This window comes from Cannabis sativa, chromosome 2, assembly GCF_029168945.1.
Source record: "Cannabis sativa cultivar Pink pepper isolate KNU-18-1 chromosome 2, ASM2916894v1, whole genome shotgun sequence".
Taxonomy (NCBI): domain Eukaryota; kingdom Viridiplantae; phylum Streptophyta; class Magnoliopsida; order Rosales; family Cannabaceae; genus Cannabis; species Cannabis sativa.
In genome coordinates, this window is record NC_083602.1 from 71709597 (window position 1) to 71734931 (window position 25335).

At 31.9% G+C, this 25335-nt stretch overlaps 2 protein-coding genes across 2 annotated transcripts; both read left to right on the forward strand.

Moving 5' to 3' along the window:
- The first annotated feature begins 1978 nt into the window (after nt 1-1978).
- Nucleotides 1979-5663, forward strand: LOC115721238 (putative receptor-like protein kinase At3g47110). The gene is made up of 2 exons (XM_030650494.2): nt 1979-4905; nt 5055-5663. The coding sequence occupies exons 1-2, from the start codon at nt 2163-2165 to the stop codon at nt 5477-5479; spliced, it is 3168 nt and encodes a 1055-aa protein (XP_030506354.2). The 5' UTR covers nt 1979-2162; the 3' UTR covers nt 5480-5663.
- Nucleotides 5664-22950: 17287 nt separating this feature from the next.
- Nucleotides 22951-24400, forward strand: LOC133034492 (uncharacterized). Its single transcript, XM_061109587.1, has 2 exons — nt 22951-23304; nt 23597-24400. The coding sequence occupies exons 1-2, from the start codon at nt 22951-22953 to the stop codon at nt 24398-24400; spliced, it is 1158 nt and encodes a 385-aa protein (XP_060965570.1).
- Nucleotides 24401-25335: the final 935 nt, after the last annotated feature.

Consider the following 25335-nt stretch of genomic DNA (forward strand, 5'->3'; position numbering starts at 1 on the left):
TGTTTTAATCTTGTTTAGATGACCACTAACTTAAGTTTTACTTTAATCTCATCTTAGAATTACTATTCACCTAATAGTGTAGGATTCTAAGTGTTTGTGACAAATTGCAATTTTTATTTGTGATGAAGAATAAAATCTAGGTTAAGTGAATTATATGCTTCATTGATTTGTTGCCTAGATTAGTCTATCTCCATAAAACTCAATACTTTATCTAAGTTAAATAAATTGCATGCTTCGTGGATTTACTGCTTTAGGTAAAAGAGCTAATTACTGAGCGCTTTGCCTTGATTACATACAATAGGGAGATTGAGATAATTGACTGCTTCAGCAGGATTAATAGTTTGATTGAAAATTGAACATTACATTCTTTGATAGAAATTAGGAATGATTGTTGAGATGGAGAATAACTTTTAACTAGTCTCTCATATCGTAGTCTCACTTTAATTTTTATTATCGCTATTTTTATTCTAATTATCAAAACCCCCCTCTTTTTTTTCTTTAATTCTTGTTACTGAATTGTGAATAATTAAATAAATATAGTTCTCGTGGGATCGACCCTTACTTACGATTATACTAAAATAATTGGAGGTATTGGAATTAAAATATTAATAAATTTGTTGTGGTTTACGACACGCATCAATATTAATTCAATTAAATTGTTATTATAAATTTATAATATATAATTTGAACTAAAAAAAAATTAAATATTAATTTTTTATTTTTTGAAAAAAAAATGGAGAGATACAGTGACACATTGAGAAGTAGTTGTTACTTTTATAATCTAACATGGTCTTACTCTAATTTGTGGTATTTTTATTATATTGATTTCTTCTTTGTAGTCAAATTAAAACATATTAACTCATTTAAATTATTAATATAAATTTATAATATATAATTTGAACTAAAAAAAATATTAGCCACATGAGAGTAGTTGTTACTTTTACAATCTAACATGGTCTGGTTCTAAAAGCCTACTTGCGGTGAGGTACTCTAAATAGTTTTAATGATCCACTCTAAAAGTTTTTTTTTTTTTTCAAAAAGAAAAATAGGTTTAGTGACTCACTACGAAGGATTACTAAATGCTACTTTTTCTGTCACCCTCACTAGTGACGTACTTGAAGGGTCACTAAATTATTTTAGAGACTCTTAATATGAGTCACTGAAACTTATTTTTGCAGTAGACATGTTAGGCTGGGTTGGACTTCTCAAGGAAGCTAAAGATTTCATCCAAGTCTTACCATAAAATCCTGGTCCTCTAATTTGGCAATTACTACTTGGTGCTTATACTTTTCATTTCGATTCTGAATTGGGTATATATATGTTGCTGAGCAACTCGCTATGGCTACTTCTGACAGCCCAGCACCATACATTTTGCTGGCCAATTTTTATTCCTCATTAGGGAATTGGAAAGAGAGAGCAAGAACAATTAAGAAAATAAAGGAGATGGGGGTTGTAAAAGAAACAGGTATTGGTTGGATTGTTATAGAAAAGAAAGTCCACATCTTTGTTGTTTGGGATGGATTGCATTCAGAAGTAGAGATCATTTATTAAGTTTTAGACCTACTGTTTAGACTCATGACAGATGAGGGATATGTAACAAATAACAGTTTTATTCTCTATTGTTTAGATCGAGATGAAAATAAATAGACAATGTTTATATAGTTACTATAGACAAATATGTCAAATTTAGTAATTACTCCGAATTATACTCTATTCAAATTATCTAATTACATTACCAAGTAGTTTTCCAAACAAACCTATGTGAACAGACAAGTCAAAATGAGCCAAGAGAGAAAATAAAGGATGTGGCCCTGCAGTTGTTTAATATCATTGTAAGTTGTAACTATCCATCAAGAAAAATGTATCAGAGTTTGAGACTTTTGAGCATAATAATAATGTATCAGACTTGAGCTTCATAGGTAGTTGCTTTGATGGAGTTTCATTTCAAAAGAAAAAATTAAGAATGTGGCCCCAAGGCACTTAGCCATTTAATGTCATTGAAAATGAGGAAAGATCGTGTCCAACTTGATAATTTCAAAGTAATGGTCATCACATTACCACATGCTTCTAAGAAAATGGCCTAGCTTCTTTCCCCATTCTGCCATTCCCACAATACCATTGGTCTTTCTTTTTCTTATTGGAAAGAATCAAAAGTTTGCTAAATGGCAATCCAAATGAGCTTTTTCTATGCTTTAATATTATTTTTAATTGTTCCCTCTTGTTCAGCTTCATCATTTGCTTGTAAGAACTATATGGACTGTCAGACACTACTCAAATTCAAGAAAAGCATAACAAGTGATCCGGGTAGTCATCTTCAAGCTTGGAACGAAGTCAATCCCTTCTGTAACTGGACTGGAGTTACCTGCCACCGAAGACTCGAAAATCGAGTTGTTGCTCTTGAACTCATAGACATGAAACTAGAAGGAAGATTATCACCACTCTTATCCAATCTTTCTCTTCTCACTACACTGTCACTACAAACCAATAGATTCTATGGTGAAATCCCAAGTTCATTTGGAGAACTTTCAAAACTAGAAAGTCTTTATCTGTTTGAGAATTTGCTTCATGGTAATATCCCAGCATCACTACAAGGCTGTCAAAGCTTGGAAGTACTAGACTTGACAGACAACAATCTAAGAGGGGTGATTCCTAAGGAACTTGGGCATATAAAGGGCTTGACATTCTTAGCTCTCTCCATTAATAGGCTCACAGGATCCATACCTTCATTTTTATCCAACTTGACAGAGTTGACAAGACTAGAATTGAGTGGGAATTACTTTTCAGGGAAAATTCCAGCAGAGCTAGGTGCACTGAAAAAGTTAAAGATTTTGTATGCTCACGTTAACTATTTTGAGGGATCAATACCTCCAGAGATTAGCAACTGCACTTCTTTACTTGAAATTTCACTGAATTACAATGGTTTAAGTGGAGAAATACCTCCAGAATTGGGTTCCAAGCTACCAAACTTACAGAAGTTGTACTTGGTAAATAACAAGCTCTCTGGGAAAATTCCAGTTACTCTCTCCAATCTCTCTCAATTGATATTGCTTGATTTAAGTCTTAATTACTTGGAGGGGGAAGTTCCTTTAGAACTTGGGGAGCTTTACAACCTTGAGATTCTATATCTTCATTCTAACAACCTGGTTAGTGACTCTGATAAATCTTTTACATTATTAAGTGCCTTAACAAAGTGCTCACATTTAAAGAAATTGCATTTGGCTTCATGTTCATTTGGTGGGAATATACCGAATTCTGTTGGTGCTCTTTCAAAAGAGTTGTACTATTTTAGTCTTCAAGATAATCGTTTCACAGGATACATACCAGAGAGTATTGGAAACTTGAGTAGCTTAGTCCACTTGAACTTATCATACAACAATTTAGATGGAGGAATCCCACAAAGCCTTGGAAAGCTCGGGCAACTACAAAGGTTAAGCTTGGCAAGTAACAAAATAGTGGGGGCAATACCAGATGAAATAGGACATATGGCTAATCTTGGATTATTGGATCTTGGTGAGAATTTGATTAGTGGCTCGATTCCACCTTCTTTTGGAAAACTTTCACAATTGAGGTATCTCTATTTGTCTCATAACAACCTTTCAGGAGAGTTTTCCATTGAACTTACTCAATGCTCTCGTTTAATGTTGCTTGATTTATCATACAATCACTTCAATGGATATGTTCCTTTACAGATTAACCGTTTCTCTGACTTGTCTCTTTCACTTAACCTTTCAAATAACAATTTCCAAGGACATATACCAGAGACTATTGGAACGCTAATATCTGTACTGGCAATTGACTTTTCTAATAATAACATTTCTGGTGTTATACCAAGTTCGATTAGTGGTTGCGTTGCTTTGGAGTATATGAACTTTTCTAACAACATGCTGCAAGGTCCTATACCAGAGTCAATGAAAGAAATCAAAAATCTTGGAGTTATGGACATGAGTCATAACCAATTAAATGGCACAATTCCGGCTTGGATTGGAAATGAGCAGGTGATCAAAACCCTCGATCTCTCATATAACAGATTATCTGGAGAAGTTCCCAAATATGGTAGCTTCAACAATTATACCAGAAGCTCATTTGTGGGGAATGTGGGGTTGTGTGGTGGCTCAACACAAATGAAACTTCCTCCATGTAAAGTTCAGCACCAAACACGTCAGATAAAGAAGAGAGTGATATTCGGTGTGATCTTATCAGTTACACTGAGCCTCCTTTTTCTGTTAGTTGCTTTCATTTCATGGTACGTTTTCTTCAAAAAAAGTTCCAGAAAGAAAGATGATAAGGTTACAAGTGGGATCCCTAGCAATTATGGGACCAAAACTTTCACCCAAATGGAGCTTGAAAGTGCTACAGATGGATTCAGTGAGGCTAATCTTCTTGGCCATGGGAGTTTCGGATCAGTCTATAAGGCTGTCATCAATCAAGGAAATACTACAGTTGCTGTGAAGGTTTTCCATAAAGATTCTGGTCTGAGTTACCAAAGCTTAAAAAGAGAATGTGAAATATTGTCCAAAATCAAGCACAGAAATTTAATTAGAATTATAGGATTAACTTGGACTTCACAGTTAAAGGCTCTTGTTCTAGAGTTTATACCAAATGGGAACTTGGAACAGCATTTGTATCCTGGTGGGGGGTTAGAAGAGGCAGATTCTTGTGAACTGACATTGGAGGAAAGATTGTCTATAGCCATAGATGTTGCCAATGGGCTGGAGTATCTTCAAGAGGGCTATCCTACTCAAATAGTACACTGTGATTTGAAACCACAAAATGTGCTTCTTGACAATGATATGGTGGCTCATATAGCAGATTTTGGAATTGGAAAGCTTCTTTTAGACAAACCAAATGGAGAAGAAGCTAGCACAACAAGTTTCCTAAGAGGAACAATTGGTTATATTCCCCCAGGTATGCATCTTTTTTTTTTCTTTGAAAATGGTATGCATTTTATTGGGTCTATATATTCACTATTATTAATAGCACCTATATGAATATTTTTTTTATTTTGCTAGTACCATAAACTAAGATAACAATTTGTGTTTGCATTGTAAAACCAGAGTATGGACAAAGGACTCAAGTATCAACCAAAGGGGACATATATAGCTTTGGTGTTATGTTGCTAGAGATGATTACACGAAAACGTCCCACAAGCAGTTTGTTTTTAGATGGGCTTGATCTAAGGAAATGGGTGGTTTCTGCATTCCCAAACGACATTATGGATGTTATTGACATCACACTGAAACAACAAGCAAGCATAGGAGGATTAGTTGGCAGTGTAGAGAGGGTTGAGCAATGTTGTTATCGTTTGGTTCAAGTTGCATTGTTATGTACAGGAGAGAACCCTCATGAAAGACCTCTCATGTCTTCAGTTGTGAGTAAGTTGTTGAGTATTTCGAGGGAACTGAGATTTGAAGCTCCATTGTCCAAACACAAGGAAAGAGCTACAATCCCTGGACTTTGTGAGTCTAGTGATCAATCCTGATATGGGTGAAATCAATTACGGGACTTTTTAGAGCACTACTGTTTAGCCTAATGAAGCATATATTATACTCTTTCATTTGGATAAAAAAGATTGCATGTATAAATTCTCCAAGTATGTGTGATGTACTACTTTTGTGATGTACAACTGTAAATATATAAGGCGTCTGATTCCAACCCGCTTTGTACGACAGCCGATTGAGTTACATTGGACTATTACAGTAGGGATTGGGTAAAATACCTATCAATAGGATAATAATTTATAACCTTTGATTTAATCCAATGGTTCAAATTAACTCTTGAAAACAACACCATAATTAATATATTAATTTATTTATAATTAACTTTAAATATTATTAATTATAGATTTAACTAACAAAACTCCAAACCATAATATATGTCTACTAAAAAATTAATTTTAATTATATATATTGTTTAATTTTAAATTTACATAACAATATATTTTAATTAAATTTATTTTAAAATAATAATTATACTTATAGAAAACTATAAAATGTTCAACTTATAATAATCAATATAAGCACTCTTAAAACAATCAAAAGTTCAATCCTTTAAAAGTGATTTTTTTTCTTTATTTATATTTAATTGAAAATTTTAATTAATTTAATAATTTCAAAATTTTATTATATTATATTAATTAATTTACTTTTCAAAATTATAATGTTCAATATATTTAAAAATTTTATAAAATTAATTATTAACTTTAATTACATTATTTATATAATCATGCATGAAATAGTAAATAATACATATTCATAATATACTTTTTCTTCAACTTAGTTCAATGTATTTAAAATTTTTAAATATTAAATAAATTATTTATTTTAATAACACTGTATCTATATAAATCATACATGTACTAGTTAGCTAGTAGCATACATATGTAGTTGGAAAGAATTAATGCACATTATTCTATCTCTTGTTAAGTGACATGAGTTCAAGCCTTGACACCTTCATTTGATAATTTTATACAATTTATTCTTTGCATATTTCATTTATTTCATTTTTTAAAGAGTTTTTTTTATCTCTTTTTTATCATTCTCAATAACAGTAATCATACAATTCATTCCGCACTATTTTGAGCGCATTTGATCTGTACTAAGTGGAAATTTCATATTTTGGATTCAATCCAATCCACATAATAACTCAAATCTAATCCGCAAAAGTGCGGATTGGATTGGTTAGTTTTTAATATTAAATTACTTAATGTTTATTATTTTTTTTTCACATAACTAACAACAAAATAAAAATAAATTATTGTTATTTTATGTCGCCAACAACAAATTAAAATAAATAAAACAAAAAATAACAAACACAAGGGAAAAAAAATTATATGTATAAAGAAATGTTTAGTTTTATTTTACTGTGTGTACTTGCATAGCAAATATACCACTGTGTGTACTTAATAGCAAATAAATTTTACAACAATAAACTATTATATTTGAATGATATTAATGTCTTACCGCACGTTTTATAATTATTCAAAACTGTCATAGACTATCAAATTTTTATGAGATCGACGGTAATTGAGATCGTTCAGATATTTTTTAGTGAAAAACTTTTTATCTATTTATTATGCATTTTTACTTGACAAAACTTATTATTCAATTTTTTATTTGACAAAATTTTTCATTTGATTATCATTATTATTGCATGTGTTATTTTATTGTTCACTATTATACTTTATGTAATACATCTATCAATATATATTAACAAATAAAAATTTAAAACTTTTCACCACAATAATTATAACCTTTGAAAATTTTATAATATTAAAATTGTTCCATATTAATAAATCTTAAAGAAATTTAAATTATTGTTTAGAAAAAAGTATTCAAATTATTAAATTAATTTAAAAGCTTAAATAAAATAAATAAAATAAAAAAAATCATTCATTTTTAAATGATTGAACTCATGTCATTGTACTTGATGTAAGATAACTTTACCACTTAGGGCAAGTTTAATGGGAGTGTTGTTGGTTGCTTGTCAGGTTTGGACTTAGGGTTAGAATGAGATAGAGGAGAGAGAATAAAAATTTTAGTGAGTTAATATTGGACCGTAACTACTGTTTATCTACGGAGCCCAACAATTTTTATTTTTTTAATAAAAGAAAAGTATTGATTGGTTACTTTTTTTACGTGGGTCCCCCAATAGCAATTTATGCTGCTTCCGTTGATGATGGACTTACACCATGATTATTTTGTTAGCTATATTATTTATTGTAAGATTAAATAACTTGAATACTTTATACTTTTCTCGCTACAATTATTGTTGAGTGGAAAATAAATTTAATTCAAAATTAATATATAAATTCAAAATTAAAAAATTATTAATTAAAATTTATAAATATTCATCAAGTAAATAAGTAAGAAAAATAATTAATTAAAAATTATAAATAGTCATTAGGTAAATTAATATATGAGTTTTGTTAACAAAAAAATAATTTTTTTTTTGTGGTGCACACACTCCTTGGGTCTGACGCATGAGACAAACCCCTGACATGGTAGGGCCCCGTGTCAAAATTTGAAATTAAGTATAAATAGAAAAAGAAAACTAATTGTACCACAGAATAAACTGTCTATTGAACTATTTACCTTGTTAAAATATATATACTGGTAAAGCCTATACCAATCCTTCAATATAAGTATCCAACAAGTTTCTCTATCAGGTAGTTGGCTCCTACCGACCAGACGACGATTCGCCCTCAGGTTGAGATCAAATTTGGATAAGATCAACGGTAATCGAGATCATTCAAATCTTTTCTAGTGCCAAACTTTTCACATATTTATTATAGATATTTTTATTTTATTGTTCACTATTATACTTTATGTAATATAATCATCAATATGTATAATAACAATGAAAAATGTAAAACTTCCCACCACGATAATTTCAAACTTTAAATTTTTATAGTATAGGAATTGTTCCCTATATTATTATTTTTTAAAAAAATCAAATTATTACTTTAAAAGTTAAAATAAAATAAATAAAATAAAATAAATTATGTCCTTATAAGAGTAGTAATTCGATCGTTTAGTACATTTAAATCACCTCATAATTATTTAAATTTGTCAAATACTATCAAATTTAGATGAGACTACTCAAATTTTTTTAGTGCAAAATTTTTCATCCATTTATTATGTATTTTTTTGACAAAATTTATTATTCAATTTTATATAATCATAAATTCTCATTTTTTTATTATTATTGTATGTATTATTTTATTGTTCACTATTATAATATGTGTAATAAAGTCGTTAATATATATGGGATAAATACTATTTTGGACCATGTGTTTTGCAAAAATTACCAATTGGACTCTCTGTTTTATAAATGACAAAATAGAGCCTATATTTTTCAAAATGGTCAAAATAAGACCCTGAACTCAATTTTCAATAATTTTATTTTTTAATGTAACCAACTTTAAGAAAATTTCTAACAAGAACAGATACAAAAAATGTAACCAAATTTATCATAATATCTCTAGATCGAATTGTTATTAAGTTTTATTTTGATAAAAAATCAATTTAGGGTCCTATTTGTACAATTTTTAAAAAACAGGGTCCATTTTGTCATTTAATAAAATAGAAGGTCTAATTGATAATTTTTGTAAAACACAGTGTCTAAAATGGTATTTACCCATATATATTAACAAAAAAAAAAAAGTTGAAGATTTTTCACCACAATAATTACAAACTTTAAATTATTATAGTATAAGAATTGTTTCATACTAATAATGAAAAAATATTGAAGAAATTTAAATTATTGTTTGGAAAAAAAATCAAATTATTAAATTAATTTAAAAACTTAAATTAAAAATAATAAAAAACATGTCTATACTGATTGAACTTATGACATTGTAGTTGATGTAACCACTTACACTATGATTATATTATTGATTGTATTGATTATTTTAGGATTAAATAACTTGAATATTTCAAAAACTTGAATATTTTGTACTCTTTTAGCTATAATTATTGTTGAGTAGAAAATAAAATTAATATATAAATTCAAAATTAAAAAATAATTAATTAAAATTATAAAAAGTTATAAGGTATAAGTAAGAAAAATTATAGGTTTGGAGTTAACTTTGGAGTAGTGTTAGTTGGATCTAATTATTAATATTTAAAATTAATTATAAATAAAAAAATATTAATTATAGTGTAGTTTCCAAGAGTTAATTTAAGCCATTTGATTAAATCAATGGTTATAAATCATTATACCTATCAATAGGTAAAAAGTACAATATGTTATAAAATAATATAGAATAATATAAAATAGATTTGAAGAAAAGAAGAAGAAGATGAAGAGAGAAAGAGAAAGTGAATGAGAATTTCTCAGTTGTTTATTCTAATGGGGTGAACCCCTATTTATACAAATACAAGAGTCAAATATTAAGAAACTAAGAAAAAGGAAAACTAAGAAAAAATGAATGTTGATTACAATTAATGGTAATAAATAAAAGATTTGGACATCCACATAATTATTAATATTTATAACACTCCCCCTTGGATATCCATAAAAACTGCCTCATTAAAAATCTTGCTAAAAAACTTGATCAAAAGAAAAATAGTATAGTGTAAATTAACTCCCCCTCATTAAGGCATTCGTGGAGATCTTCTAATCGACGAATTTTGATCTTGTCTGCCGTCTTCTAAAATATTGATGTTGGTAATAACTTTGTGAATAAGTTTGCAAGATTGACACTTGATTAAATTTGTTAAACACCAATATGCATTTTCTTGAAACGTATAAAGAAGAATTTGGTGAAATGTGTTTAATTCTATGTCCTTCAATGTACTCTTCTTTTAGTTGAACAATGCAAGTAGTATTATCTTCATAGAGAACTGCTTGTGTTGATACTTGTTGGATTTATTTTACCAGGATCTTAGATTTACTAACAAGTATGTTATTTAACATCCTAAATATGAACTTCTAAAACGATATGAAATAAACACATATAAAGTATACGAAATCTTACAGTGGTTGCAGCGGAATATAATATCTCCTTCCACTCAGATCTCTAACCCTTGTATCCTTTCTGTAGCAGAGTATCACCAAGATCTGAGCCCGAATGTCCTTCTCTTGAATCTGGATTCTTCACAGCCTTACACACTATGATTGAGATACCACTTGATGTGTGTGGGCACTCACTCACTCACTATAGGCTTCGGTTTTCAGAAGAGAGGAAGAGAGAGAAGGTGGCGGCTAGGGATAAGGTGGCTTTGAGTTTTTCTCTAAAGGAATGAGATGCATCGTCTATTTCCTGAAGCCATCACTACCTATTTATAGTAAACCACCTAGCTAGGGTTAAGTCAGATTTATTTGGCATTAAAATAATAAAAAAATAAATGATAAATAGACTACATAATGGCCGTCCATGTATAGGATAATGGGCCCCACTTTGCAATTTTGCTATTTTATCATTTTTACATCTCATTTTCTCAAAAACGCCAATTTTCCAATTTAACCACTTAAGCAGACCAAGAACTTACCAGGTAAATTAACTAACTTATTAATTCCTTGTTGCATCCACTCATAGAACTTGGAATTGCAGTCTCAGTTATATAGAACGCTCTATATGTTCCACTATATAGATATGATATCAATTATCTATTGTTATAATCCCAATAATCAATGATCCTCTATAGATGATTTACATTGTATAGGGATTAAATTACCATTACACCCTTCAATGTATTTTATCCTTAAAACACTTAGCCACCTATAAATGATATTTCAGTGAACTAAATATAATCACTGAAATGAGTACTCAACTATTTATCTCTGTTTAGCCAAGCTTGAAGGTGTTTACCCAAATTTTGACGACGATGACGTGTTAGGAATAGCACTGCGTGGCACAAAAATACGGGGAGTAAATTAATGAAGAAGGTGTAAAGTCATGACTGTTGAGATGCCCCCTCAATTTAAGTGTTTGTTCTTCTCCCCCCAAAAAAACTTGGGTTTTGGGGGTGGACCCCCCCCCCAACTTGGGTTTAGGGGAGGTGTTGGAATTTATTTTACCAGGATCTTAGATCTACTCACAAGTATGTTGTTTAACACCCTAAATATGAACTTTCTAAAACGATAAAATAAACACATATAAAGTTAAGAAAACCTTACATTGATGCAGCGTAATTAATGTCTCATTCCACTCAGATCTCTAACCCTTGTATCCTTTATGTCGCAGAGTATAATCAAGATCTGAGCCCGAATGTCCTTCTTCTTTAAGTTTGATCCTTCACAGTCTTCCATTCTATGATTGAGTTACTGCTTGCAGTGTGTGGGCACTTACTCTTTCACTAGGGTCGAAATTTATGAAGAGGAAAAGAGAGAAGAGGGTTTCGGCCTATAGAAGAAAATAGGGAAGGCTCAGTTTTTCTGAAGAGAGAAATTTCTGTCAGACAACTAATGAATTGTTATGTTTTGACTGAGCCATCACTTTCTATTTATAGGCAACTACTAGGTTTAGGTTAGGAATTATTTGGCATTAAAATAATGAAAAAATCAATTTGAATTTCCACAAATAGTGGCCGGCCATGGTGTGATAATGGACCCCACTTGATTTTGCAGTTTTAACAAATTTTATTTTTATTTTCTCAAAAACGCCAATTTTCCAATTCTAAGCATTTAAATGCCAAAACTAATTATTTAATAACTAAAATAGATTATTAAATAATATTCTCATTTAATTTAATTATTAACTAGACATATAAAGTCCATTAATAAATAAATAAACCTAGAATCTCTTTTCTTTAAAATTTCACCCCTGCTTAGTGAAAATTCACAAATTAGACATAGTCTAAGTTTAGAATTATAATTGATCAATCACGAATCAATTAATGAGTCTTACAAGCAGAATGTTCTCAACTAGAATAGGGACCATGGATCTATATGCTGAGCTTCCAATAAGTGAACCAAATTTACCAAGTAAATTCTTACTTATTAATTCTTTGTTGAATCCACTCTTAGAACTTAGAATTGCACTCTCAGACTTTTATAGAGCATATTATATGTTTCACGATATCAATATGCTATCTCATTTAACCATTGTTATAATCTTATTGTGATTTAAAGATCCTCTATATAGATGATCTACATCGAGATGGGATTTCTTTACCGTTCTCACCCCTCAATGCATTTTGCCCCTTAAAACACTTAGCTACCTGTAAATGGTGTTTAGTGATCTAATAATTAGTCAGTTAAACAAGAGCTCATCCATTTACTTATATTTGCTAAGCTCGAAGGGAATCATCACTTGACTTCTATACACCAGTAGAAGCTATAGATTCCATATTTATGTTTAGCACTCCCACTCAATCATACTATCATGTTCCCAAAATATACGTATCACCCTGACCTAAAAGTAGGCTTAACTAATAAATCAAAGAACATGAATAGCACTCCTGAGTTGAGCCTAAGCATATCAGGATTTAGATTCTTTTAGTCTTAAGATCAACTACTGATATTGACTTGGAAAGATATATATAACGGTAAGTTTGTAATATCTTAACTTAGTTGCAATATCGGTCCAGTCCAATGTATACTCCATACATTCGAAACTAGTATACTTTACTAATGTCATGGAAAGAACATAACACTTACTCCAAGTGTAAGTACACATCATCGCTGATTATCACATTAGTGTAAATCCAATAACACTGATGAAACAGGGACCAAGTCTTTTGATTTATATGATCACAATCACATTCCACTGTGTTGACGATACTGTAATTGTGAATAAACATATGATCTGGATTTAACTGATTTTGTGTGTAAAAGTAATTAACATATTAAACCATTAGCATGTAAAATTCATGCAAACATCAATCACTTCAAATTCCTTATATTGATAACTAATCAGATTGTAAAGAGTTTTATTTAGGGCATAAAACCCAACAAACTCCCACTTGCACTAATATAAAACAAAGTGTGCAAATAGGTCAATCTGATGTCTTGATCTTCAGATCAAGTGTAGTATATTTGAATCCACCCAAACTTCTAGAAACTAGTTCATAAATTCACTTATGAAACATCCTTTACTATATGCTTTACTCATCAAGGGATACTGAAATCTTTACTGCTTTAAAAGTACATCTGAATTAACAGAAGATATATCTCTCATATTTTAAAATATGGAATTGAGATAATACAGTGTAGACTCTTCTTCAGTAATATAACTTTCTTGGTATTTTCGAATTTACAAAGTTATAATTCTTCTCTAGTAGAGCTTGAATTATTATACAATAATTCCTCCACCCCCAAAGTAAGCACCATCTCAAGGATCTCGAAATGAGTTGGTGAGATACAAGGACAACTGATACACAATTCCTTAATATCTATCATACAAATCACTTTCATAAATCTTTCTTGAATATCTTCTATTGTTCCCTATTTGATTACATCTCAGATAGCTCCCACTCAATAGCAGATGTCTGGTTAAATAATACTTTTAACCTCTGATTGTTTGGAGAGTTACCTAGTTGTGACTTTTGTATTAGTCTGAAACTTTAAGTTAAGACTAGCTCATCAACATAGCAGACTAGTATTTGAAGTGAAAAATACATGCCAGAGATAAAGTAATCAAAATTAAGATACCATAAAATTTTATGAGGGTTAAGAATTCTTGGTTCAAGTCATTCGAATAGACTGAACTAGAATTCTTTATCTTATTCTCATAATTCTGATAAGTTATACCTATCCATGTGTATGGTTAGATTTGCTTTTCAGTAGTGTTCTTAAGTACCTATCACAAGTATCAACCTGATGAAGATGGGTATAGAATTTTAAAATTCTCCCACTCAATTAAGGTAGTGTGAAACTTTATCAAAGAACTTTCATAGGTATGAAACTTTTACTTACAACAGTAAAACGAAATGGAACATACAATCAAGATCAAGCATTTATATTGACAATAGCTAACTCATTATATTACTTCCATGTTTAAAGAAGATATGTGTTACATAGGGAATTGTGGAATAGACTCCACCCCTAAGTATATACATATAGGGTATTGTGGATAAACTCCACCCCTAAGTATAGAGAGATTATGATCCACCCCTAAAGGTTGTAAAGATCATTATTCTCTAAGTGTGATAGAGTTTATGTGGAGTTGAATACTATCCAGCGTTCATAAGATATAAAAGATCGTTGAACTGCATAGTTTTCTTAACTTTTCTCCACCCCTATCAGATCAAAAGATCTTTTTATTAAAAAAATTCTTAATAATTATATTAGAATGAACAATTATTAATAAACATAGAAATAATCTAGTGTTTATTTAATATAACTCTATGAAGAGTTGTAAATATTATAGAATTTGCACCAATAATAAAAACACTTACACATACAAATATATAAATATAATGTGGTAATAATTGATGAAGATAAATTAAATAAAGCTCAATCTCATAAATTGCAATTGTTGAATTTCGAAAATTAAAGGAAATTTATTAATAATAAAAAAAATGTATTGCAACAATATGAGAAAAACAGGGATAAATATCGCTAACTAAAATTTGAAATCCAAATTGTCTTTAAACTAAAACAATTAGTTCAAAAATAAATTGAAGAGCTTCATCTTCATCTGGACGATTTCACCCTTGGTCCAGCTTTCCGATCCAACTCATTTGAGTTCAAGTAGCTTGGCCTATAAGAAGAAGAAAACAAATAAACAAAGTTAGTCCAGAATCATAAATCCAATTGGATAACAAAGTTTTAGTTAGAAATACCTTGTTTCTTTGCAAGAAGTTTAGGACACTGGGGTTTCCAATGACCTTTCTCATTGCAGTAGAAACACTTTCCTTTAAGTGTAGCATCACCAGAAGTAGCAGCCTTTTTCTGTTTCATGGCTTTTGCTCGCTTCTTGGTGTTCTTCCACTTCTTCGATTTGGGTTTCGAAGCAGAGGCAACATGTGCTTCAGGTTTCGCCGTCCCATTACCATTCACAGGATTCTGAGGTTTACTCCCTTTCTTCTTGGGTCCTCCAATCAAATTTTCATAAGTTTGAAGGTCATTGACTAACTCATGAAAGTCTATTTCCTTCTTATTCATGACATAATTTGATGTGTATGGTAGAAATGTTGGAGTTAGGCTATTCAAGATAAGGCTTACTTGAGTAGCACTATCTATTTAAGCACTATGATCCTGGGCTTCTTGGAAATAACTTGCCATGAGGAGAACATGGCCACACACGTTTTGATGAGGTTCCATCCGTGCATTAATATACTTCTTAGTCGCGTCAAAGCGTGACTGAAGTGATGCCTTACCGAATAGCTCATTTAACTTCGTCATAACTTCAGCAGCCTTCTCGGTTTTAGAAAACCGAGTTTTGAGGGTGTCAACCATGCTGGAAAGCATAAAGTATAGAGCTTTGTCATTTGCTTTCTGCCAACGCTCATACTTTTCTTTGACAGCTTTGGATGCATTATCCCCAGGCACTTCGGGTGACGGCTCAGTTAAAACAAACAAGGCACTTTCTCTTATGAGAGCAATATTAATGTTCTCATTCCACTTAGGAAAGTTAGATCCATTTAGCTTATTTTTAGTCAACAGTGATAACATGGGATTCATTTTGATAATACAGGATACTACAAAATAATAGAAATCAATCAATAATGGTTTAACACAAAATCAATTCAGAAATTATAAGCACATAGCAAGTAGGAATGATATGAGAAAATACTTAAAAAAAATTTCAATCCGAAATAATTTCCAAGGTTTTTTAATAAATTGATATCAGTGTCCCGTTTAGGCGAGAGTCAAAGCTACCATCTATTGAATAGAGTTGTCAGCTCATCTAAAATGTTAAACATTCTAGCAACCTTTTATTCGATCAAGATTGGAATCTAGCGTTGTCCTGTTTAGGCGAGAGTCAAGGCTATTCTATCTTATGAGCTACTACCATTGTTTCGCAATTTGCAAGTCAAATATGGTCGCCACCATTAGGGTGATCCATACCATATAAAACACTTACAAACTACTTATCTTTCAAGATTAAACAGTGCAAAATTGCTAATGAACGTTCCTCCATTAGGGAGGATTACTCACTAAAACAAACGCGATGTAAAACCAACAATGGAGATCGAATATCTTAATAATAATAAAGCTCATTCTTTAAAATGTATTTTCTTTATTATTCTAATAAATATACTCATTAAATTCGAAATTTAGGATTAAAATTCAAAAATAAGAATTTAATATAGTATTTATAAAATTATATTTAGATTGTGATTGAAATAAAATTAATTATTTCCATCTTAGTAATAATCTTAAATATAAATATTAAGGAAATTAATTTAAGTTGTATTAATTTAAATAAATTAGCAACTTAAAAATTTCCTTGCGAATATATTTATTGTATTTGAAAAATAAAGTATAAAAATTATACAAATTTCAAAAATAATAAAAATTAGAAAATAAATACTTCAAGGAAAAATTTCACCTATCTAGATTTTCTTTTGACTAGTTAATTCAATTTCTAATAATATATATTTTAAATTTCTTTTATTTTAAATTAATCAATATATGAAAAAATCATTGATTTAAGTTGGTCCAAGAATTAATTAAAATAAATAATTAATTTACAACTCAATCTATTTTTCAAGAAAAAATTCAAAAATATTGCATAATTAAAATGCAATTTTTCGAAATTGATTAATAAAATTAAGAAAAATATATTTTGAAAATTATTTAAATTTAAGTTGAAAAATTAAATTTCAACTTAAAAATAATTTTCTATTTAATTAAGTGTCATGAAAAATAAATATTTAAGTATCATGATAAGAATCAACTTAGATATTTAAATTTTTTAATTTAATTAAATGTATTAAATTCAAGAAATGAATAATTAAGTGTAGAGAAGGCTTAATTGTTAATTTCTAGTTTAATACTAGGAAAAAATATACTTAAATAAAATTGTACCAAAATTAATTATTTAAATAATTAATTTCACAATGTATAATATTTTCCTATTTGAATATTAGAAATAATAAGTAGTCTAGAAATAACTATCTAGAAAATATCTTATTTGACTAAGTATCTTTTCAACAAAAAATTTGAAAAATATCTAATTTAAGTTGTATAGAAAAAAAAATCTAAAACTTAAATAATTTCAAATTTAGATTTAATTAAATATCAAAAATTAAGTTGTAACCACTTAATTTGAAAAATATTCCATTTTAAGTTTAAAACCAACTTAAAAAATATCTTAAGAATCTTTAATAACTAATGCCTAGGATTCCTCAACTTAATTTAAAATTTAAATAAAATTTTCAAATTTAAGTTAGATAAGAAAAATTAGTTGATACAACTAATTTATAACTTAAATAGGACTATTTAATTAAATAAGCTCCAGAAAGAATCTAGTTAGTTAAAATTCTTTATTTAATTAAATACAAGAAAAATACAAATAGTTTGCCTAGAAATAATATCTAAAACTAAAAGTGTTTTTCTTAAAATTAACTTTAAAATATTAAAATGAAAATAAATTTTCACATATTTTAAAAGTTAATTATGTTGCTAATTCAATTTTATTAGGTCAAACTAATATAATCAACCTAGTACAGTTATTCAAATCAGGCAAATGGGCCTTCACAATTGGGGTAGTTCATATGAGGGGGTGCTTGGTTCAGTATGTTGTACCCACTTCTATGGCTCCCAACTCTCACACAAGGCCCAAAAGAGAGGAATTTAACCTTAAAATAAAGGGAAATTTACATAGAATACTAACTTTTGTCATTTTTTTACAAAAATACTGTTAGGCGGAGTTTTTTACTTTTTTACTGTGTTTTTTTTATAAGTTTCATACTGCAGTATACTGTGTTAAGTTTCACTGGTGTTCTACTGGTGTTTTTTAGTTGTTCTACTATTGTTTTGAGTTGTTTTACTTTGTGTTTTACTGGTGTTTTATAAAAACACAGTATTTTTGAAAAAATTTCCGTGTGACAGTATTTTTGTAAAAATTCACTCAAATTCTAGTATTTTTGTAAATTTTCCAAAAAAAATAACTGTTATTAATTGAATAGGTCCAATACTAAATGGACCTAAATAAAATCTATCATGGTGTGACATTTTATTTAGCAACAAGCTATATGCATCTATATAATAAAATAAACACATAGGATCACATAGGCACACAATTTGGATGGATCCTATCATGTTGCTAGGTCATACACAGATGAAAGAAGATTGTGAAAATTACCTGTTACAAATTATTTACTTGACCAAGGGAGCCATGAGTTAAAATCAGATCATTGGATCTGTCAACAAGTTAACCATGGCTATTTGCAATCAAGTAATAATAGGTTTTAAAAACTTACAAACAAGCTAAAACCATATACTCCTGCAACAAGGTTAGCTGGATAGTTGGAAGTAGGATTTATTTAATTTTAAATAAATAAATTTCGAAATTAATTAAATTAAATAAGTAAATAAAATAAATATTTAATTTTGAAAAATAAAATAAATAATAATATTAATTTATTTTTCAAAAAATAAAATAAAATTAAATTAATTTAATTTCGAAATTATTAAAAAAAAAATATTTAAAATTAAACCTACAATTTTGAAAAATTAGGTTTCAATTAACCTAAATATCATTTCAAAAAAAAAATGCTAACTACTTTTAAAATTAAATGTTATTTTATAAATAAAAATTAAATAAAATTAAAAAAGATAAATTAAATATCTTTTTCAGATTTTAACTTTAATTTAAATAAATAGAATAACAAAATTTAAAAGTTAGCAAAATATCTTACATCTATTTAAAATTTCATGATTATAGTTATCTTATTTTAAATTTAAATAAGGTCAAATTATTTTAAAAAAACAAAATTAATTTAAAAAAAAAATAATATCTGACCTAAATTTAAAAATAAGATAGATAATTAAGCAAAAAATAGATATTTACTAATTTCAAATTCAAATTACACTAATATCATTAATTAAAATAAAAAAAAATATTAAATAAATTAATTATGATAATTAGAATTGAATTAGGAATAGTAAATATATAAATACAAAACTACACAAAAAATCAGAACTTAAATCCATGAAAAAGCATGAAAAAACGAAAAATTGTGAGCTGTACGGACGGTATGCATTGCATACCGTCTGCGCGCGCTCACTGAGGGACTGGCTGAGAAAACTCGGCGGACAAGGGAACTGGCAACATATCCGCGCGCGGAATGGGGACCATGGGCCTATATATCTGAGCTTCCAATAAGCAGACCAAGAACTTACCAGGTAAATTCACTGACTTATTAATTCCTTGTTGCATCCACTCATAGAACTTGGAATTGCAGTCTCAGTTATATAAAACGCTCTATATGTTCCACTATATAGATATGATATCAATTATCTATTGAAATTATCCCAATAATCAATGATCCTCTATAGATGATTTACATTGTATAGGGATTAAATTACTGTTACACCCTTCAATGTATTTTATGATTAAAACACTTAGCCACCTATAAATGATATTTTAGTGAACTAAATATAATCACTGAAATGAGTACTCAACTATTTATCTCTGTTTAGCCAAGCTTGAAGGTGTTTACCCAAATTTTGACGACGATGACGTGTTAGGAATAGCACCGCGTGGCACAAAAATACGGGGAGTAAATTAATGAAGAAGGTGTAAAGTCATGACTGTTGAGATGCCCCCTCAATTTGGGTGTTTGTTCTTCTCCCCCCAAAAAAACTTGGGTTTTGGGGGTAGACCCCCCCCCCCCCCCCGCAACTTGGGTTTAGGGGAACCCCCCCCCCCCCCTTAACTTGGGTTTAGGGGGGGTGTTGGAATTTATTTTACTAGGATTTTAGATCTACTCACAAGTATGTTGTTTAACACCCTAAATATGAACTTTCTAAAACGATAAAATAAACACATATAAAGTTAAGAAAACCTTACATTGATGCAGCAGAATTAATGTCTCCTTCCACACAGATCTCTAACCCTTGTATCCTTTCTGTCGTAGAGTATAATCAAGATCTGAGCCTGAATGTCCTTCTTCTTTAAGTTTGATCCTTCACAGTCTTCCAATCTATGATTGAGTTACTGCTTGCTGTGTGTGAGCACTTACTCTTTCACTAGGGTCGAAATTTATGAAGAGGAAAAGAGAGAAGAGGGTTTCGGCCTATAGAAGAAAATAGGGAATGCTCAGTTTTTCTGAAGAGAGAAATTTTTGTCAGACAACTAATGAATTGTTATGTTTTGACTGAGCCATCACTTTCTATTTATAGGCAACTACTAGGTTTAGGTTAGGAATTATTTGGCATTAAAATAATAAAAAAATCAATTTGAATTTTCACAAATAGTGGCCGGCCATGGTGTGATAATGGGCCCCACTTGATTTTGCAGTTTTAACAAATTTTATTTCTATTTTTTCAAAAACGCCAATTTTCCAATTCTAACCATTTAAATGCCAAAATTAATTATTTAATAACTAAAATAGATTATTAAATAATATTGTCATTTAATTTAATTATTAACTAGACATATAAAGTCCATAAATAAATAAATAAACCTAGAATCTCTTTTCTTTAAAATTTCACCCCTGCTTAGTGAAAATTCGCAAATTAGACATAGTCTAACTTTAGAATTATAATTGATCAATCACGAATCAATTAATGAGTCTTACAAGCAGAATGTTCTCAACTAGAATGGGGACCATGGATCTATATGCTGAGCTTCCAATAAGTGAACCAAATTTACCAAGTAAATTCCTGCTTATTAATTCTTCGTTGAATCCACTCTTAGAACTTAGAATTGCACTCTCAAACTTATATAGAGCATATTATATGTTCCACGATATCAATACGCTATCTCATTTAACCATTATAATAATCTTATTGTGATTTAAAGATCCTCTATATAGATGATCTACATCGAGATGGGATTTCTTTACCATTCTCACCCCTCAATGCATTTTGCCCTTAAAACACTTAGCTACCTGTAAATGGTGTTTAGTGATCTAATAATTAGTCAGTTAAACAAGAGCTCATCCATTTACTTATATTTGCTAAGCTCGAAGGGAATCATCACTTGACTTCTATACACCAGTAGAAGCTATAGATTCCATATCTATGTTCAGCACTCCCACTCAATCATACTATCATGTTTCCAAAATATACGTATCACCCTGACCTAAAAGTAGGCTTAACTAATAAATCAAAGAACATGAATAGCACTCCTGAGTTGAGCCTAAGCATATCAGGATTTAGATTCTTTTAGTCTTAAGATCAACTACTGATATTGACTTGGAAAGATATATATAACGGTAAGTTTGTAATATCTTAACTTAGTTGCAATATCGGTCCAGTCCAATGTATACTTCATACATTCGAAACTAGTATACTTTACTAATGTCTTGGAAATAACATAACACTTACTCCAAGTGTAAGTACACATCATCGCTGATTATCACATTAGTGTAAATCCAATAACACTAATGAAACAGGGACCAAGTCTTTTGATTCATATGATCACAATCACATTCCACTGTGTTGACGATACTGTAATTGTGAATAAACATATGATCTGGATTTAACTGATTTTGTGTGTAAAAGTAATTAACTAACATATTAAACCATTTCCATGTAAAATTTATGCAAATATCAATCACTTCGAATTCCTTATATTGGTAACTAATCACATTGTAAAAAGTTTTATTTATGGCATAAAACCCAACAGGGGGGCCAACTTGGGTTTAAGGGGGGACCCCCTCCCCCCCCCCCTCCCCCCCAACTTGGGTTTAAGGGGGGGACCCCCCTCTCAAGTTGGGTTTTGGGGGGTCACCTAACTATGATGGTGGTCATCCCCTCTTAGCAAGAGTCTCGGGGGTGTTACCTCCAAGTATGGCCTTAATCCTCAAAGGTGGTTGACGACCATGTCACACCCATAAGGGACCCTTGTCATAAGTAGCTCCTTCAAATGTTCAAATCCCGTGAAAGGCTCAAAGACAGTTGTCAACCCACGAAAATAGCGGGATATTATCCTAAAAATCAGACTCCAACTACCTCCGAAAATCAAGGAGACGGTTGAGATAGCTCCGCGTTGGTCGCGTCTCCTGAAGCGAGAAGCACCGACCCCCTCCCCTATATAAGGGGTCACCCATGACCTGGGAGGGGGATCGACAATCTGAAACACTTAAAAAAATAAACACTTCTCATTCTTTGCAATCAAGAGCCTGTTCTTGACTTTTGCTACTCAGAGCAATAAAACTCAAGGGGAGTAGGCTATTACCGACATCCGGGGCCGAACCTCGTTAAATTTCGGTGTCTTTTATTTAGATTTATTGCGAATTCTAGTGTTATTAATTGCATTTATTATTGTGATTTTGGTTTAAATCTCTTTTATTACGACTCCGCGTCGGTTGGCTAAAAATCCAGTCAACATTTTGGTGCTTTCATTGAGAGCTTTAGCCAAAATCTTTAAGTTTTTCACTGGAAAAAATGGTGTTAACCCGAAGATCTCAAGAGCGACCTGACGAAGAGATGGAAAGTGCCCACCAAGTTCTATCAGCGAGCAACCTCGCCGGAAACAATGGAGAACGACCCCCACGTCCGGGGAACGGCGGCACTACCACCACCGCTCAAACCGCTGGCCATGGAGCAAGTGGTCAAACTACAGTCACTGGACAGACAACTACTGGGCGTACCACCAATGCCACTGCCGCAGAAGGTGGTGCTACTGATGGCACCACCAGAAGAGGTAATACTAGAAATTTTGTCCCACCTACTGACGGTGTGGGCCAAGCTCAGACTGGCCGCAGCCCTGGCATCTTTACGCCGCGGAATGAACCCCATGTTGACATCGAGGGAATTGACCCCGAGATGGATTAACTGCGAGACGAGATAGGCAAGATGCAAGGCCAGTTTCAAACTATGCACCAAGAGCAAAATAAAGCTCGAGAGGCCCTGACTGAAAGTCTTGCTAATCAAATGAGAGAATTCCAATCTTGGCTGGAAGATCATGCTCGTGAGATGAGGAGGCGCCAAGACCACCAAGATCGTCGCACCCAAGAGGCTGCCGACTTAATACGAAGCTACTTCAACCAAAACACTCAAGGGATGGGTAAATGATGCCAACAATCAACAGATACCTCAAACCTACCCTCGGGAGGTCCCTACCCCAAGGAACCAGAGGGAGAGGGTGGTCTATGGACCTAAAGAGCGCCCAAGGAACCAAGAAAAGACTAGGAGTCACCCCTCCAACAGGGTTCCCCGCAATAATAATCGACTACCCCCGGCTGATGAGGAAGTCTTACCCGGTCATCATATGGGACGCGATGACTCCCACAATGTCCGCCAAAGGCGGAGTGGTGGATCTAGAAACAATAATGGTGATCATGGCAGAAATAGTGGAAGGAAGCCCCAACGTAGGGAGTGGCAACCCCGCGATCAACGTGGCCAACCACGAGATGGCAATGATCACCCAAGAAATAGTAGGTCCAGGGGGAGAAGAGAAGACCCTGAGGTCAACAGTGACTACCATCCAAACTACTCTGACGGCCATGGTGATGATGAAGCTGAAAGTCGGGCTAACAACCAACCAAATCCTGATCTGGGGGGTTATCAAGCAAGAGGGCCGTATGCCCCTAATAGGCAACATCAACCTGAAAATCCACCCCAAAGGGGTAGGAATGACCAAGTACCACCCCCGGCTGATGGAAGGGCTGATAGTCAGAACGCTGGAGGAAGGCCAAGAACAGGGTCAGTTTTTGAACGGGTAGGCCCCCGAGGGGGTAGAGACCTGCGGGACGCCCTCAACAGAAATAGAGACAATCGTGGTTCCAACATAGTGAACCCACCTGAGCCAGACAAAAGGGACCAAGCGAATTTTGGTGCCAATATTGCTCAAACAGCCACAGATCCGGTGATCAGGCTCGGTTGGACAAGTTAACCTGATTGGTCAAGGACCTTACCGCACCAAAACCCACTGACTTGGATCTGGAAAGGAGGAGAGGGTCTGCCTTCTCCCAAATGATTAATGACCTCCCTATTCCAGCAAAGTTCAAGATGCCAACTTGCAAGTACACGGGTAGTGAAGACCCACTAACTCATGTGGAGAACTTCAAAATCCAAATGGACCTTCAAGGAATCAGGGATGACCTAAGGTGTCGAATTTTCCGTGGAACCCTCACTGACACAGCGCAACAATGGTTTACTAAACTACCCCCAGGAAGAATCACTTCTTGGGATGAGTTTGAAGGGTTATTCTACACCCAATTCTCTTCAGCCCGACAGATACCAGCGGAGTTGGGTGACTTGGTTGCCATCAAGCGAAGCCCGATGAGCCACTAAAAGACTACATTCAACGCTTTATGTAGGAGGCAACCAAAGTAAAAAATTTGAGCGATGATGGCAAACGGGCCGCAATCATGGGGGGCATCCTTGTGGGAAGTCGACTGTGGAAGGATACAAGGAAGAAACCAACCCATACTATGAGAGACTTTCTTGACAGAGCTGATGAGTTTATTAAATTGGAAGAAGCCGAGCGAAACACTCAAAACTTCAACCACACTAAGAATAAAAAAAACAGAACAAGCTCAAATAGTCAAAGCTCTTAAGGGGGTATTGGTAGGAATGGCTCCAACAATGGTAAGAGAGGGAATAACAGTAATGGCGATAACAAAAATGATAACAAGAGACTAAAGAATACCCCTGAGCCAGCCAGGCGAGATCCAATCCCAAGGTTCACCACCTATAGCCTGCTCCTGGACATAAAGAGAAAATATCTACAATGCAACTCACTCGGTGGTACCGTACCGCAAACCTTATCCCATGAGAAAGGACATTAGCAAACGCGACATGAACAAGTTTTATCGATTCCACAAG